This window comes from Corapipo altera, unplaced genomic scaffold (assembly GCF_003945725.1).
Source record: "Corapipo altera isolate COAL_440 unplaced genomic scaffold, ASM394572v1 133, whole genome shotgun sequence".
Lineage (NCBI taxonomy): Eukaryota > Metazoa > Chordata > Aves > Passeriformes > Pipridae > Corapipo > Corapipo altera.
The window spans coordinates 1144421-1160631 of record NW_020884939.1 but is presented as its reverse complement, the minus strand read 5'-3'; the positions used below and the strand labels follow the sequence as shown (position 1 = coordinate 1160631).

The window sequence follows — 16211 nt, the reverse complement described above, 5'->3', positions numbered from 1 at the left end:
AAAGCATTTAACTATGAGGACCTCGTTAAATTAGGTTTGATTTTGCTTAAGAAGGAATTCCAGATTATGGCAATCTTGTTTAAGGCTGAATACCAGAACACAAATATTTCAGAACATGGAGGCAAGATAAGTGGGACGAAGAACACAGTCCCACAAGGAACTTTTCAGGTCATTAGAATCTTGTTGACTCTTTGGAGCAGTCAGACTGGCTCCGAGGGATTTTGAGAACCCCACCAGCGCTATTCAAGTCCTTTATAATGCTGCAGAACACTGTTTCTCTTTCACTGCAATGCACATGCCCCAGCATAATTTAAACCAGTCACTTTAAAAATTATTTGTCCCCTGTGTATGCCTTACCAGCTACAATTAGCATTCAAATATACATGCTCATCAAACTCTTTTACGCTGCTGCAAAATCAAAATGTATCCCGATCTAAAGTTGAGGGATTACCTTCTTCAATTCCTCCAGATGTTGCTGCCCAACCCTGGCAGTCAGTAGTGGCGACAATTATCCAGAAGTGTGAGGTTAAAGCTACAGAAGCGAGGGAATTCTTCAAGTCCTCAGGAACAGAAACGGCTCGGAGTCCATGGAGCGAAGGAAGTTAACCTTGGTTATTGTGAGGATGGCTGTGAGGAGCCGGACAACCTGTCACCACCGGAGCGATCGCATTTGTCAGTTTGCAGGTCCCAAGTTATTTTGAGCTGCGTAAACCATGTGCCTGTGGAGCATTCCAGCTCATTGGCCAGGGAACTGCTGCTCCCACCGCACCTACGGCACCGAACGCTTGCTCCTCGCTCGCGGAATGGCCCCCAGAGATGCTTATGAGGGTTTTGCTGCTTCATCCAGGAGGGTCTGTAGTGGCATTGTATCACTCTTTTCAGCTGCTTTACGCTTTCTAAAATTACTAGTTATTGCTCTTTCTTTAAGTTTTGATCAAAACTCGAAGATTGCAGTCACTGGGGAACCCATCAGCTGGTAACAATGTAAAGGTTTTGCAATTCCAAAGGCAAACTCAGTAAACACGTGTGATTTAATAGTAAAATATTCCTGACTTCTTTGAAGTGTTCATTTTTAAGTTTAATAAGCACAGTGAAATAGTGCAGAAATCCTTCAGGATGACCTGTAACTACAGATCCTCAAAAAGACAGAACTCCTAAACTTGTTATTGAATGCACAGAAATAAGCTGTTGGGGGAAAAGTAATTAAAAGAGGCAATTGAAACTAAGCCATAAATAAAACTGAGAAATAAACATAGGTGGAATAATTTCAACATATTTTAACCAGTACGCAGAAAACCCCTGTTACTGTATAGAATTTCATTGCTTAAAACCTTGACTGACTAAAACTTACCACATCACTTGGTAAACGTAGAGACTAGATTTTCATTTCTACTCATCCTATACACTAGCAACAGAAAGTTGTCTGGTATTTTAAACAGTTCATCTTACCAAAAATGCTGCTTGATTTTTGATATTTTATTTAAAATGCCTGTCACAATTGCAATTTTAAAAGATTACTAAAATGTTATGCATTTATGTTGAGGAATTTATATACAGCCCTTTTCATATCTAATGGTGTTATAACTGGCTTCTTGACCTTCTACCAGTTCTCTCAAAATGTTATGAACTGAGCACCTGTGCTAGAGAAGAGGTTCTCCTGTGGAGTGTAGTTCTTCAGAAAGTTACTTTATGAGTCATAACAGTATGAAAAGTCAGAGGTAAAGGCAGTTCTTCCATGAAAAATTTCCTGATGCACTGGAGGTACTTTTCTTTTACTTCTGTCTCTTTTTGTAAAATACTGTGATGGTTTAACCCCAGTTGGCAACAAAGCCCCACACAACCACTTGCTTATGGCCCCCTGGTGGGATGGGGGAGACAATCAGAAGAGTGAATGGACTCAGATAAAGGTGGTTTAATAAGTGAAACAAAGCCGTGCACATACACAAATCAAACCAAGGAATTCATTCCCCACTTTCCCTGGGCAGGCAGGTGTTCAGCCATCCCCAGGACAGCAGGGCTCCATCACGTGCAACAGTGACGTGGGAAGGCAAATACCATCACTCTGAATGTCCCCCCTCCCTTCTCCTTCCCCCAGCTTTATGTGCTGGGATATCCCCTGGGTCAGTTGGGATCAGCTGTCCCAGCTGTGTCCCCTCCCAACTCTTTGTGCCCCCCCAGCTCCTCACTGCTGGGGTGGGGTGAGAGGCAGAAAAGGCCTTGTCTCTGTGTAAGCTCTGCTCAGCAATAACAAAAACATCCCTGAATTATCAACACTGTTCAGCACAAACCCAAAACACAGCCCCACACCAGGTACTATGGAAAACAATTAACTCTACCCCAGCCAAAACCAGCAAAATGCCATTGTCAGAATAGCATATGAGCATTGTTCATCTTTGATGAGATGGAAAGGCTATATAGTGAAGTCAGCCCTTCTTTTGGGTACAGCTGAGGCATTTTATGGGTTGGGTGATGTCTAATGTAACTTTATATCGGGAATAAAGATCTAATGTATTCTTTATAGTATCTGTAACAGTAGATGTGAGCCATGCAGTGCTGACAGGAACTGCGTGTTGGTATTGTACCACACGCTGCTGTGCCTTGGGCATTACAGGAGGTGGGTAGGATACAAAGTCTGAAGGCTGAAATTAAAGTCTGATGTGTCTGATAAAATAATTGTAAACCTATGGGGACGTCTACTGACTTGCAGTTATTACCAAATGCTCATGGAGTCTTGCTGCTTGTGTGCTGTTTGTGAGCTGCTGTATGTGCATGATATTGCAAAATTAGGCAATGCAAAGTGATTATCCAAGTTGATTGAGAAAAATACAAAAAATAGAGATTTATATAAGATGCTGGAATTACAAAATCACTGAATAATCTGAGCAAGACATAAACTAAGGTGTATGTAGAAAATATAGCATTGAGAAACCACAAAAGTTATGAGCCTTTACTGTGGCAAACAAACTGACCATTGTAACAGCAGGTGGTACAAGGCCAAACCTTCCGGGAACCATGGAAAACTGGAGCACACACAGTGATGTGCCAGGTCTCTCAGAGCTGGCATTTTAATGGAGCAACACAAGAGAATTTCAGATTCACTAGTTTGCAAATAACAGCACAAAGTCTATGAAAATCCTGTTGCTCCTCTGTCTGCATTTTTAGAAGACAGTGAATTCAGGCTTTTGACTGCTGAGCGCTAAAAAATAGCATTTTGGAGTATCATTATCTCCAGCTTCATGTCCTTTTGTCTTTGCTGGCTGGCAGAAGAATAAGGCATAGCATCCCAGAGTAAATTATGTGAACACTAATTCTCTCTAGATCGTGTCTGTCAAAGCTCAAACTACCTTCACAAGCAGGAAGGAGTTTAAAATGGAACTTTGTCATGGCTGGTTGGCTGTCATTCCACAACAGGATTATCAGACTGTATTTGTAAACCTACGGATTTATCATAAATGGAAAATTCTTGATTTTCGAGATATTAGGATGAAATTAGTACTATTCTATTCATGGCATGTGCCAAACCAATAAACGAGAAATGAGATGTGCCATTTTCAGATTTGAATAGCAGAGGCAAGTCCTCTTTCTCTTTTAGATTATAGAATTTAATTAATTACCTTTTCTTTTGGTAAGAAAAATGTTAATAGCAAATTTCTGGGTGTTTCTGGTAAAGCTATTTCAATAGTGATTTACAAACTTTGTGTAAGATAATATGAGTTGGATATTTTCTGTTCATATCAATGTGCAGTGCATCTCTCATGCTGAGCATACCAGGTGTTGTGTAATTCTAATTCAGATTCTAATTTAGAAGTAGAGACGTATCAGAAGGGTGAAAGAAATGGCAGCTTTTTTTCTATAGAAAGTACAAATAATAATGTTAAAATGTTCCTTGAGTCCTATTTTTGTCACCCAGCCCAAAACAAGCTTCATCATTTAACGGGGAATTGCTGCAGTGAGGATTTCCAAAGTGTTACTAGAGAATTTTTCAGTCTCCTTAATTATTTTGATGAAATGTACTAGTGATTTATGGGACCTGATGCTGTTTCCAATGAAATCAGAGTTTGTTCTGTTCCTAGCATCAATAGGAGAGGAGTCAGACCTTTTCAAAAAGTTAGTTATAACCACAGTAATGAAAGCAGTCTTCCAGTCATCCACACAGAGCCAAAATCTCTTGAACCCCAATGTTCCATCTATTTGCTTCTCAAAAGGAGTATAACAGTAGTTTGATTTGTTGCAGTAGAAAAGGTGGAGATGAAAAATGTTGTAAAGATTTCTAGAAATCACAGAGATAATCCCCAGAACATGAAATAATTGATGTTAGGGATGGCAATAGTAAAAGCGGATTTGTAAAATCCCTTTTTTGTAAAAAAACTGTTACTCAACTGTAAAAACTTTTACTTAATTGTAAAAGTTTCAGATTCTTTAAGATAGATTCCCTGCCTAAAAACTATGGAGGACACTGTGTCCTTATTTTAAATTGTGATATTTTTTCTTATGGAGTATTATCCACTGTAAAATACAAAAGTTTTATTCAACTTCTTATATCACATTGTTTTTAAAAATAATTAAAAACTTGAGATAAAATGAATGAGGACTCCTATCTGTAGGATTCAATGACGTGGAGACTATGTCTGGTAATCAACAGAAACACAAGATCAGAAATCAGTGGATTAAAATTAATAACCGAGAAGCTGGGTTTGAATACCAGACAAAATATGAAGGGTATGTGCTGTTCCAGTCATGACTTTCTTTGGGCAAGTGAAGCAGGAGGAAATTTGATTTGACACTGATGCCAAAAAACCAGCTTAATTGAAAGGTGTGAGATTTACAGTCAGGGTTACTGCTCCCAGCATCGTCAGAGACGACAGGATCCATTTGGACACTATAGGATTTCACTGCCCTGATTGCAAGGCATGACCAGTCCAAAACAGACCATAAAAGGGGATCTGATAATGCCAGTTCTACTGTCTTCATCTAATTTGGAACACTCTGTGATACATGAAATTTGCATTCCTACTATGACCCCTCTCCTTCCCTGTCTCCTTTTCCTTCCTTACTTTATTTCTTGTCTTTTATGTCTTTCTGCCTCTTGTTGTTAATAAGAACCTGGTGTAGCAGACAAGGCTAATTTTGCTCTGTTGTTTCGGGTCTCCAGCTAAGGCAGCCCTGGCTGGCGCTGCCTCAGCCTGAGGATGTTGGAGGGGTGCAACATCTTGCTGCAGCTGACACTGCCATGGACTTGTTTTCCTTGGATTACATGTAAGAGAGGGCACTAAGCCCAGCACTGTGTTTGTACTTTTGCTGTTCTCTTATGGGGTTTGCCCTCCTCTTTCTTGTCTAAATTGTTATTCAGATAGAAGAGGATTAGACCCTAGCAGCTACAGATCCATGAATTTCAACTGGCTTTCCTTTTCTTCAGGACATACACCTCCAAAACATCTAATCAGGAGATTCACAGCGTGATTAATGGTACAAAGAGTGGAGTAGCTGCTTGCTTAAACCTAGAGGAAAAGGAAATATGGAAATGTTACTAAAGTGAAAGCCATATTATATACTTATAATTTGATTATTTGAACTTTTTCTCCTTTTACTTGTATAAAAGTTTAATTTTTTTCTCCCAGTAGCTGTGTCTGGGGTTGATTCTTAGTAGATCCGACATCTACACTGTCTGCCTTTTTTAACCACTTACTGTTGTCCAGAGACAGGGGCATGAATTGTTCTGACCTGGAATTGAGATTAACACAGCAACACGTTATGAATTGTGTTTTTAAAAGTGGATTAAGGGTTAGTCTAGGGAGGTGTATTTTGTAACCACAGTCTCTATTTCCAATTACACATTCGTCAAACAGAGATTTACAGTTCACTCCTTATTCTTATCACTTAAATAGCATTGTACATCTAGAACAGAGCAGAATTTCATCCAGGCTGCTTGCAAAGAAATTAAAACCCCTTAAAGAACAGAGAGATTTCACTGACAGTCTGTTTGGAAGTTCGTTTAGCATAGAAGAAAAAGAAATAAATGTAGCTATTATTTGTGGAAACCTGATTAATGTGAATTGCATGGTAATGAGGAGAATATACTCAAAGGTAAAGACTTCTGTCTGACCTAAGAACACACATACCATATATATAAAATATAGGTACCTTTGGTGTCTTTAATTAGGCATAGTGACTTTCCAGTGTGTTTCTTTGGTTTATATTAGAGGCCCTAAGGCCTACAGCAAATTACCCACAAAGTCCAGGCAGGTGGAAGGAGCCTTCAGCAGCTCAGCCTGATGGCAATGTAGATTAGGACTCAGGATTCTAGAGAACCCCAAACCAGGATGAATGGCTGTTGCTTTGAGCATCAGAGGCTTTTGAAATCTGTTCTAGACTATGAGAAGTGTAAAAAATAACAGCTCAAGTCAGATGTTTAATACAACAAAACATTCAATAACTCAGTTGCCAAAATTATACTTCCTGAGATACACCCCTAATCAGAATGTCTTAAATTGTTGGCAGAACAGAATAAGAAGAGGGCATTCATGGATAGGGTACATTTTAAAAATAATTTCTTGAGACCTCTTGCTCTCCAGGCACGCTCAGATGAGGGTATCAGTAGTGGCATGGCAGTCAGCTCATCTCTGAACCTGTGGTCATCAGCTCACCTCAGCTAGGTGACCTCCTTGGAGGACAGCAATGTGATTGTTCAGTGAGGTAACGAGAAGAACTAAAGATGAGAGCTTGGGAGGCAGATTGCCCAGAAATGCATGGCTTAGGTAGCAGGAGAGTATAGTTTGATAACAGTTTGCTAAAATATGACTCGATGGAGAGGAGAGAGTGGGTACAGTGTATTCCAGTGGTGCAACAGGATGAAGTGAGAAGTGGTCAGTGCGAAGGGCCGGAGCTGGGGCAGGCAGAGAGTATCCGTACCTACATGGAGCCTGTCATCTCGACACATGGGGGCAGCAGAAAAGCACGGCAGTCTCTGTGCCAACAAACAAGATGCGGAACGGTCCGCGGGGTTCGGGAGCTCGTGTTGCCGGGTTACACCTCGGGCAGTGTGTGCTGCCTGCTCTGGGCACGGGGAGCAGAAAGCACTGGCTCCCCCCGGCACAGACCAGGGGAAAAACCTTCTGCTGGAGTTCCAGGGATTTTAAAATGTCCCTCCTTTGTATTAAAAAAGGGCCGTTTTGTAATGAAAACACAGCTAGGATATCATCCCCAAACTCTGAGTCCCATGAGGTGACTGGATTGGGAATTAGTTACTGTTTTCCCAGCACTTTAGTGTGTCACCTTATTCTGCATGCTTGAGATCAGCTTACCAGCCTCTCCGGATGATTTTTGGCACTCTTTCCCTTACCCTGCCTCATCTGTCTGGAACGCCTTCCCTCAGGCCACTGAGTCACCTTCCCACTTTAAATGTTGCATTTTCATTGTAATACTAAACTGACTTGTATTATAACATAATTTGTAAAAATGTATATGAAGATGTACTGCAAAATTTTATCTATAGATACCGATGAGGCTTTAAAACACCAGGTTTTTTTTAGGATTCATCTTTACTGACAGAATTAATTTTAAAATAAGGGTCTTTTATGTCAGAACACCATCAGTATCAGAATCACTCTGTTTACCTGAAGACCAAGCGACATGCAGGCAATGTAAGCTCACTTAAGTAAGTAAGGATCGTGACCCAGAAAATCACCTCACAACAACAGCAGCAGGAGGTACTGGCCATTCTGACTAGCCATGCAGATTGTTAGCTATGCCAAAGGTGACTTTTTCACAAGTATATAAAACAGAGAAAGAGAGAGAAAGAAAATGAGAGGAGGATATGCCTTTTCGATCAGGAATCTAAATGAGACCTCTAATTTTTTTCAAATAAATCACCTCATAATCGAAAATATTGATGAATACTTTCCCAGGCCACATTTGAGCCAGTGGTTCTGCTTATTCAGTTGTCAGTCTCCAGAACCATCTAATTTCCTAACAGTCAAAACATTAATTTACTCAATGGAAGGAGTCAAAAATCTATCACAGAATTTAAAATACATTGTGATCTGATAAACCACACCTATGACAAGCCAAGTTTAGATCAACTGGTATATCAGTGACATACAGTAATGCCATGTGCTATCCCACAAGTTATAAAAGGAATTTTCTTTCTGCTTAGGGTGCCTTTGAAAATCCTTTTTTAAATGTCTCACTTCTTTTTTGCTTTAGAAAAGGAAGAATATTGGAAGACTTCAAGCTACGATACTTAGAAAGAAAATGCAAATATTATAGTAAGTGTATTTCATTTTATCTGATTAGTAAAGGCCTTTTGAAGCACAACAAAACCCTTTTGGCGTGTTTAGTTGCTGGTGTGGGGCTGCGAAAATTCGATATTTGAACTAAATTTTAGACGTTATGTTCTTAAAGTATACACTTATATTGGCCATTGACTTCTACTGGGAACCAATTTACTCATCTGAGGGTTTGACCTGGTGGAAAGGGAAGCAGAGAAAGTAATAGCTTTGACTTATTGTCCAGTATACGTTCAAAGTAATTATGGCAAAGTCAAACATAGTATTTGAATCTTTAATTTCTCAAAAATTAAAAAAATTTACAAGGTTCCTGAAATGTAGCTATAAACATACATTTAGTTGGTAATTCTTGAGCTTTTAAATCTCACTTCAAATTATGTCTATTTAAATTGTGCTTTCAAAAACATTTTAATTCTACTTGTCAAATGGTATTTCTTTTAACTTGCTGTGGTTTTGTTAGAAAACATCAGGAAAATCAATATAATAATAGTATCTGTTTTGTTGTCATTTGGGCAAATAGTGAGTTCTGTATCCAGTCAAAATTAGCTGTAAAACTAATAGTGTGGGAAGTTTTAAAATGAAGATTTTACAATTGTATGTGTTGTTATTAACTATTCTGAACTAAAACTTAGCTAAAAGATAATAATGCTCATAAATCTGACTGAAAATGTGCAGACACTGTAAGCCCAAATCCTAGATCCTTAAGGGGTCATTGCTGATATAACTCACTGGAAATTACCACTATTTCTAGTGGCTATAAATGGAACACTTCTGGGTTCTTGCCTGTTTTAATTCTGCAGGGAAGCCAGTAGGGATTATTGTAGTTATGAACAGACTACTTTAATGCTTATGGTTATTATAAACACAGAAGACAACACAAACAGGTTTATAATGGTGATGAGCTATTTAGAGGCTCAAACTTGAGCAAGAGGTCAGGAAAAATTATAAAGATCACATGTCATTTGCCTCTCAGAAAAGTAATTTTTAATCCCAATGCTGTTTATTACAAAGCAACGACTTCTTCAGAAGACAAATAAGCATTCGTTTCCTTCATTTTATTAAACAAAAAGAAGTTGAATTTATACTCAGAGGAATTAAATTTGTAATATTGATACTGTCTGTTAAAGAGCCAGTTCGCCTGGCTGAGTTTGCTACAAGATAGAAGCATATAACAGTGTTTGTATTGAATTGTTTGTATTTGCAAGAGTTTTACTGCATTTGGGCACAATATTTTTGTACAAGTCTGCTGGCTAAAAAAATTTGTGTGTTTTCTGATGAAATTGTTTTTTCAAGCTGATTTCTCTGCTGGTAGTCTGTCTGGTTTTGGATGCCTCCACTGGGTCATGGGGTGAACAGAAGCTGCTGGCTCAGTTGGGTACTCTGGAAATGCTGTTTCTTTTCCTGAGACAGTCTCAGGAACAGTCTCTCTTAAATCTCCAGGGACCCACGCCCTAGGACTACTCTGAAATTTATGTCTATGTATGTTTAGGAGTAATTTTGCTGTTCTAGAACCTTGCCCAGAAGCTGAAAATAGCCCTGTATTCTCCTTTTATAAAAGTAAATATATGTGTGTAAAGTGGGGAGTATCTAGGATCCCTCAAAGGATCATTTCTGATTGGGATCAGTGATCGTATTTAGTGTTGTCTTAGTGACTTGCTGACACTGCTGACAAGAAAGCCTTCATCAGGCAGATATAGGTGATGAATCACTGCTATCTCCTTCTCTATCCCAGGAAAAAAGACAGCTATATGCAGTGGAGGCTTGGCACATACAGCTGCTCTACTGTTTCTGCTTCCAAATGATACACAGTTGCTTTGGCTTCACCTTTCAAGCTTGAAGTTTTAAATGGGAGCAGTTTGTTGTACGCTGGTGGACCAAGTAAACAAAGAAATGCTATCCCAAAAACGTTCACCCAAAGTCTCCTGAGGTGAAATAAGACCATCTAAATCACTCACAGTAAAAAATCAACAACAAAAGTGTCAGCAGTTTTGCACCACTCCAGTATCAGGAAACAGAAACAAGAGATTACAAATTTGTGGCAATTTTTCTTTCTGAAATGTGAGATTAGTAAATACTGGCTTTAGGAGATCTCTGGGAACACAAGAAGTTACCAGGTTTCTCTCCATCAGAATTGTGTGTAGGTACCAGCAGTGATTCCATTTTTCACAGTTATGAGGATTTGACTGCTCAACTCAAACAGCTCACTTACCTTCTGTCTCCAAAACGAGATATTATTTTTTAAAATCTTCTATTCTAATGACAAGAGTGAGACTTATGTCATAGGAAATTAAGAATTACAATCCTCCAAGGACTCCAAGCTCTGTCTGCTCACATATAATTTCTGTGGAGCTTCTTAACAACCTCTGCAAGAGAAATCTAATTTTCCTTCTGTCCAGGAGTCTTTGACCACTGTGAATATTTAATCCACCTTTTGAACAGAGATGTCCTGTACTGTAGTTGATTCAAATGATTCACCACCACATTGACACCACATTTCAGTCTGTGCTCTACAAAGTATCGTTTGCTAACTGCACCAAAATAGATCTTATCATATCATACCCCCCTGGGTTTCAGTAATACATATGAAATCATGAGTCTTCTCCTGAAATAAATCACAAAAGCTGCAGAGTACTGTCCAATCATCTTTACTGAACAAAAATATCTGTTGTAAAATAGTCCTGTAATTTTGAGCAATAACTAATAGCAGTAACAGCTGTATGTAGTTTGAATGTACCAGTCACAGTTTATGCCTCAGTGTTATTTTCTTCCCGGCCTATTTTCTTCCAGGAAAATAGGACTTCACAGAGTCCTATCGCAGGAATAGAGAAAACAGCTTGTACTCCCAGTTGTTTAGGCACAGGGCCACAGGCTGTTACACCGAGCTGATGGCAGGGTCCTCTACTTCCTAGAGATGTGTGCTGTGCCTCCTTCCCTCCTAGCAATCAGTCCTGACATCCCTTTCATGGCATGCCAGTTGTGCCCTCTGATATTCAAATGTTTCCTTACAGTTTCTTTTTTCTCCTCATCTGCAAGTGTTACTCCAGTCTGGGATGTTTTCCTTCACTGTTTCTGTTCCCATACCCAAGCACATTCATGCCTATCTTCCTATTGCCTGGAAGTGTTTTTGTTTGTTTGTTTGTTTGTTTTTTCTCTCAAATCTCACTCCTTGTAAAGCTAAGGACTTTATCACCCAATAAATGGGGTAGAGATAGAACTGAACATCAGGAAAAAAATTAGTCTGACTCAACAGAAGGGGGCTTTATTGTGGTGTTTCTGATTTCCATATCAGCACTTTTTTTTTTTCTTCCACTCCCAGTTCTATTCCAGTAACAACAAACTTAATTCTGTGAATTAAGTACCAGCTCCTACCATACCCCTAAGAAAAGAGACCATCTACGTAATTTTCACAGTTAGTTTTTCTTTCCTCTGAATCCCAAGCCCCCTGGAAGAACAGATCCCTCCTCCCTACCTCTGTTTACACCAGCACCTTTCTTCCTTCACAGTCAGGTCAGCCTGGTCTTGAGTTAAGAAATTATGCTAAACAATCCAATATGGAAATCTGCAAAGAAGACAAGAGTGCTCACCATGAAGTGTTGTGACCAGGCTGTGTGTGAGCCTCAGTTCTGGTCCTGTCCTGTGCCTCTTTGTTCTCCTCAGTGCAGGCTGCTACCTTTCTGCCGGCTCTTCACGAAATAGTAAGAAGGCTAATTTTAGGGTGCTTCATCATGCTGCCGTGCAAAGACACAGTGTCATGTCAGAATCAGCAGCATGTGGCACCACTTGGAGCTGCTATTTTATAAGCTGAGGTTCAGTGTGTTCCCAAATTGCTCTCTGTGGGGCAGAACTGGCTCAGTTATTGATATTGAATTCCTGTAAAATTGCATCTTAAAAAGCAAAGCTGAGTTTTGGCCTGACCGAAAGCCCACTTAAATGACAAGGGAACTGGTGTCTCAGCAGCACTAGTGTCCGGCTCTTAAGCCAAACAACCCAAAAGATTACACAGGAATTCCCTGGTGTTCGGTTAGCACCTGGCCTTCTGATCTATTTATAACAGAGAAATTAATGTAATAGTGCAAAACATCACTTCAACAGGAAGAAAATATGGCACATGTGGGAAGAGGCTGCACTCCCAACCCTCTGTGTAGGATGCTCAAAAATGTTCAGCATCGTCAGCCCCAACCTGCAGGTGCCTGGGCACTTGTGTGGCTTCTGCCATGCTGGCTGTGGGGTAGTCACTCAGTGCCAGCTGTGATTTGTGTGGGCCTGGGGACATTGAACCCACGTAAGAGTTCATGAGCACAAAAGCTTCATACCCAGCACAAAGGTCAGCTGGTTTCCTTCATTACAGACTTTGTGTCCAGGATTCATCCTTGTCCTTCACTGCTTTTTCGTTTTCTTTGCGTTGTCATCCTATGCATAGCATTCCTTTGGCTACCTCAGCTATATTTTGGGGCCTGAGAGGATGAGGGGAATGGGGTGTTGCAGGCTTTTGGTTTTGCTTATCTTAATTTGAAGGTATGACTCCTCTTACCCTGAACCAGCTTCCTTTATTAGAGGCCTCGAGTTAGCTGCAGAACTTGCAGTATTGTCAATTTAATATTTATATAGTGGTTTACCTTCACAAACAGGTCAAAAACTGTTCAGGTTGTTTCACCATATTGCCATCAGTTAATAAATAACTGGCCTTTGGTAAGCACATTTGCATTTGAGCTAACCAGAATTGTTCGTGAGCAGGGTGGGCAGAGAAATAAAACACACTCAGCTGTAAAGTAGCAGAGACTATAAAACATGTACTCTGTGTGTGTGTTAAGTCTGTCTGTTTTCATAGGCACCTTTAGTTACTAATGTCCAATGTTGATAATGTGAAGAATATAAGGATGAAATGTAAAACTGAAACGGCATAAAAGGGTTTGACTGTCCCTTGTTTGTAAGGCTATTTGCATTTTAAAGCCTTTTCTTTGTCTTAATCAAGAATATTCTACACAAAGGCTTCACACAAAGGTTGGTAATTTCTCACAGCAAAATGCTGACATCTCTAATTTCCTGTTATCAGCTGTTCTGGACACCCATTTCTATTTTCTGTAGTCTGTGACACATCAAAGTATAAAGCAAAGGGTTTTGAAATGTGGAATTAAAGTTTATTAAGTATGTTCTGACTGTTGCCAGGAGAATATGGAGGCAGATAGCAGAGTCCATCTCTGTTATTAGCTATACAGTTTTGTTTTGTAACACTGTAGCTTACAGAAACATGGATATTAACTGAAAGATATTTTATAGTAATTAAGCATAAAGTATACATTAGTTAACCCTATATATGATTTCCCCCCATTTTTGTGTTATCTCAGTGGGGGATTAACTGAGGTACAATTTAAAAACCCCAACTGTGCTGACAGCAATCACCAGGCAGTAGCCAAGCATTGCTATTTTAATAATGGCAGGGCAACTGAAAATAGTTTCCTGCTTGTTGTGACCATCAATAAGAAGACTGTGCAATGGTAATAGGAAACCCTCTGTGCTGGAAGGAAATAAATCCCATCCCTGAAGTTAACCAGATTTACATTTCTTCTTTTCCCTGGATTTTGCATGTCTGAGTTCTTTGGCAAGTACTACAATGGACAGCAGGAATTTTGAGGTGCAACGAGCCCATGGTTCTTGTGACTGCAACTACAGGACCCCATTTGGGCAAGTTTAGTGCCAGTGGATGTAGGGTGGGTTGTACCGAGTGCCAGGGAGCCCAAGCAGTTCTGGGGCATCAGAACATGTACTCTCTTCACCCCACTGCCTGTGTGTCTTTTGCCCCAAGAAGGAAGGTGCTCCCTCAAGGCAGTAAGGCAGGTATGGCTTCTCTGGCACAGAAAAGAAAATCTGCTAAAGTAGGTGATAAGTGGAATAAAAATATGGCTTATACTTTATTTGAAGACACATTTGAATTATGCAATTTACAATAATTTGATTTTAGGATTAAAATAATTCTTGTAAATAAAATAGCTGTGTCTATTACAGAAGGAAGCTGACATCTGTGCAACACTGTATGTTGTTTCATGCTTTATATACTTTTTAGTTAATGCATTAAGCCAGTTACATCAAGTGACTTTTCTGTGTAAAAGCTGTATTGGGCATATAATGTTCTCTTCAAGTACATGGGCATATCCCCACACGCTGGTCAGAGGACACACTGCACAATGAATGACAGTATTTAAAATCCACTGTGTTTAAAATTCATGGTTACTGTTCCGGTGAGCTCACAAATAAGGGGAAAAGGAAGTTTAGAAGGTAATGAACTGAATGTTTTCCTCCATTTGCTGTGTCACAGCTCCTGCCAACCTTCTGTTCCTAAATGCAGAATGGCAAAAGGGGAATCACTCACATTTCTCCTTTAAATAGCAAAACTAGGGATTTGTTGCCCTGAAAAGTGCTGCATCTTTTAGCCTGTCAGCCATGCAGCCGTCTCATTTTCTCTATGTATGAATTTAGTATTTCTGGTTTTGATATTTAGTGATAAACCTACAACCACAAATCCTGAGAAGTCCTGTAAAATCTCACCTATTTACATACACAAAGGAGTGTTGGCTGGACCAAGACATCTCGTGTGTTGAGATTTTGTTAAATGCTTTCTATTACAGGACAAAAGGACACCAAACACAGACCCTCCCTCAGCCCCAGTTTGCAAAATCACTTGCTGTGAAATATGCCTGGTCCTGACCTTTTTTCACTTCCTGACCTAAATAAAGGTGGATCCCAAAACTACTATAAAGAGGCTACTAAATAAGGAATTTGGATTCCCAGCCCGGTCCAATGACATAAATTGCAATGGATTTTCCTCCCAGAACTAAGCAAAATACTGGGGGGGGGGGGGGGGGGGGGGGAAGAAAAGAGTAAACTTCTCTTTAGTGGCTCACTAGAGATAAGTGTTCAGTGGAAAAAAAAAGTTTTACCATGCCCACCTTGGGTATGCTCAGGAAAGCTGGTAACCGGAATGCAGAATTCGGAAAACTGCATTTATTTCTGCGGGAGGGACACAGCAAACCCCCAAACCCACCCTGCTCCCTGAGCAGGGCTGGTGATCGCACCGCCGCCTCACGCTGCAGCACCGCCACCGCGACCGCCCTCGGGGAGGGATCCTGCGCTCTCAGAACTTAATGACAGGTAATTGGAGTATGAAGAACGCTTTGTTCCTGCAACTCCCAGGCGGATCCAGTTCCTTCCCACTCACTGATCTCATTCTTTTCGTGCCCTCAGAGATCAAGCAGAGGCTTCTGCAGATCACGCACAAGGAACAGCAACACGCGCCCAACCCTCTGGAGCAGGAGGAACGCGCCACGCGAGGACCTCTTCTCAGGGAGCGCTTTGCCCCAGAACGTACTCCAGTTTTTTTAATTCTCAGTTTAAAAACACTGATGTAGCACAGCGAAGATCTGCTTTACATCGCTCCCTTGTTGCCAGGCCAAGAACGAGCCCAGCTGCAGTCACCGGAGCGAACACCCGCGCCCAGCCCTGCGCTCCGGCGGACACCCCGGCAGCACGGCGGCGTCACTCCGGCACCCCTCGCTCCGCGGGCCCCTCGTCCATCTCATGTTTGCCGTCAGCTCCTCGCTCCGCCTCCTCGCAGCCCAACGGCAGGAACCGACACACGCGGCGGCTCCGACCGCCTCGTCCCTTCCGGCGCCCCCGCAGTCCCGGCTCCGCGTCCCGCAGTCCCGGCTCCGCGTCCCCGGCCCTGCCCACGGGGCCGGACGGGCGGGGGGCGGGCGCGGAGCGGGCGCTGCGGTCCCGCCTGCCGAGCCGGCGCCTGCGCGGCAGCGGCGGCCGGGCCTGTCACCGCGCCGTGGGGCTGCTCACGCTGCTCACGTCCCGGCGGTGCCGGCGAGCGGGCTGGGGACCGGAGCGCAGCGTCTCGCCGCCGCCGGTGAGTCCCGCCGGGCCTCT

General features: G+C 41.4%; 2 protein-coding genes and 1 long non-coding RNA gene across 6 annotated transcripts in view; 1 reads left to right on the top strand and 2 right to left on the bottom strand.

Annotated features, from left to right (window-relative positions):
• Positions 1 to 11887, bottom strand: part of MYPN (myopalladin) — a 62313-nt gene extending 50426 nt beyond the window's left edge. Inside the window, exon 1 of one of the 2 annotated variants that reach the window (XM_027660937.1) lies at positions 11870 to 11887. In XM_027660937.1, the coding sequence (XP_027516738.1) occupies positions 11870 to 11872 (3 nt within the window). In that variant the 5' untranslated portion in view covers positions 11873 to 11887. Of the gene's footprint in view, positions 1 to 451; positions 716 to 11869 lie in introns of those variants that run through there. The other variant, XM_027660936.1, reaches the window with a different exon arrangement.
• A 2283-nt stretch (positions 11888 to 14170) lies between these two features.
• Positions 14171 to 15982, bottom strand: LOC113955489. Its single transcript, XR_003530584.1, has 2 exons — positions 15230 to 15982; positions 14171 to 14618 (listed from the first exon to the last, which is right to left on the bottom strand). It is a non-coding gene; the product is annotated as an uncharacterized LOC113955489 (long non-coding RNA).
• Positions 15983 to 16085: 103 nt separating this feature from the next.
• Positions 16086 to 16211, top strand: part of HERC4 (HECT and RLD domain containing E3 ubiquitin protein ligase 4) — a 31079-nt gene continuing 30953 nt past the window's right edge. For all 3 annotated transcript variants that reach the window (XM_027660994.1, XM_027660995.1, XM_027660993.1), the window contains exon 1: positions 16086 to 16191. The gene's annotated coding sequence lies outside the window, so the exon portion shown is untranslated. The remainder of the gene's footprint in view (positions 16192 to 16211) is intronic.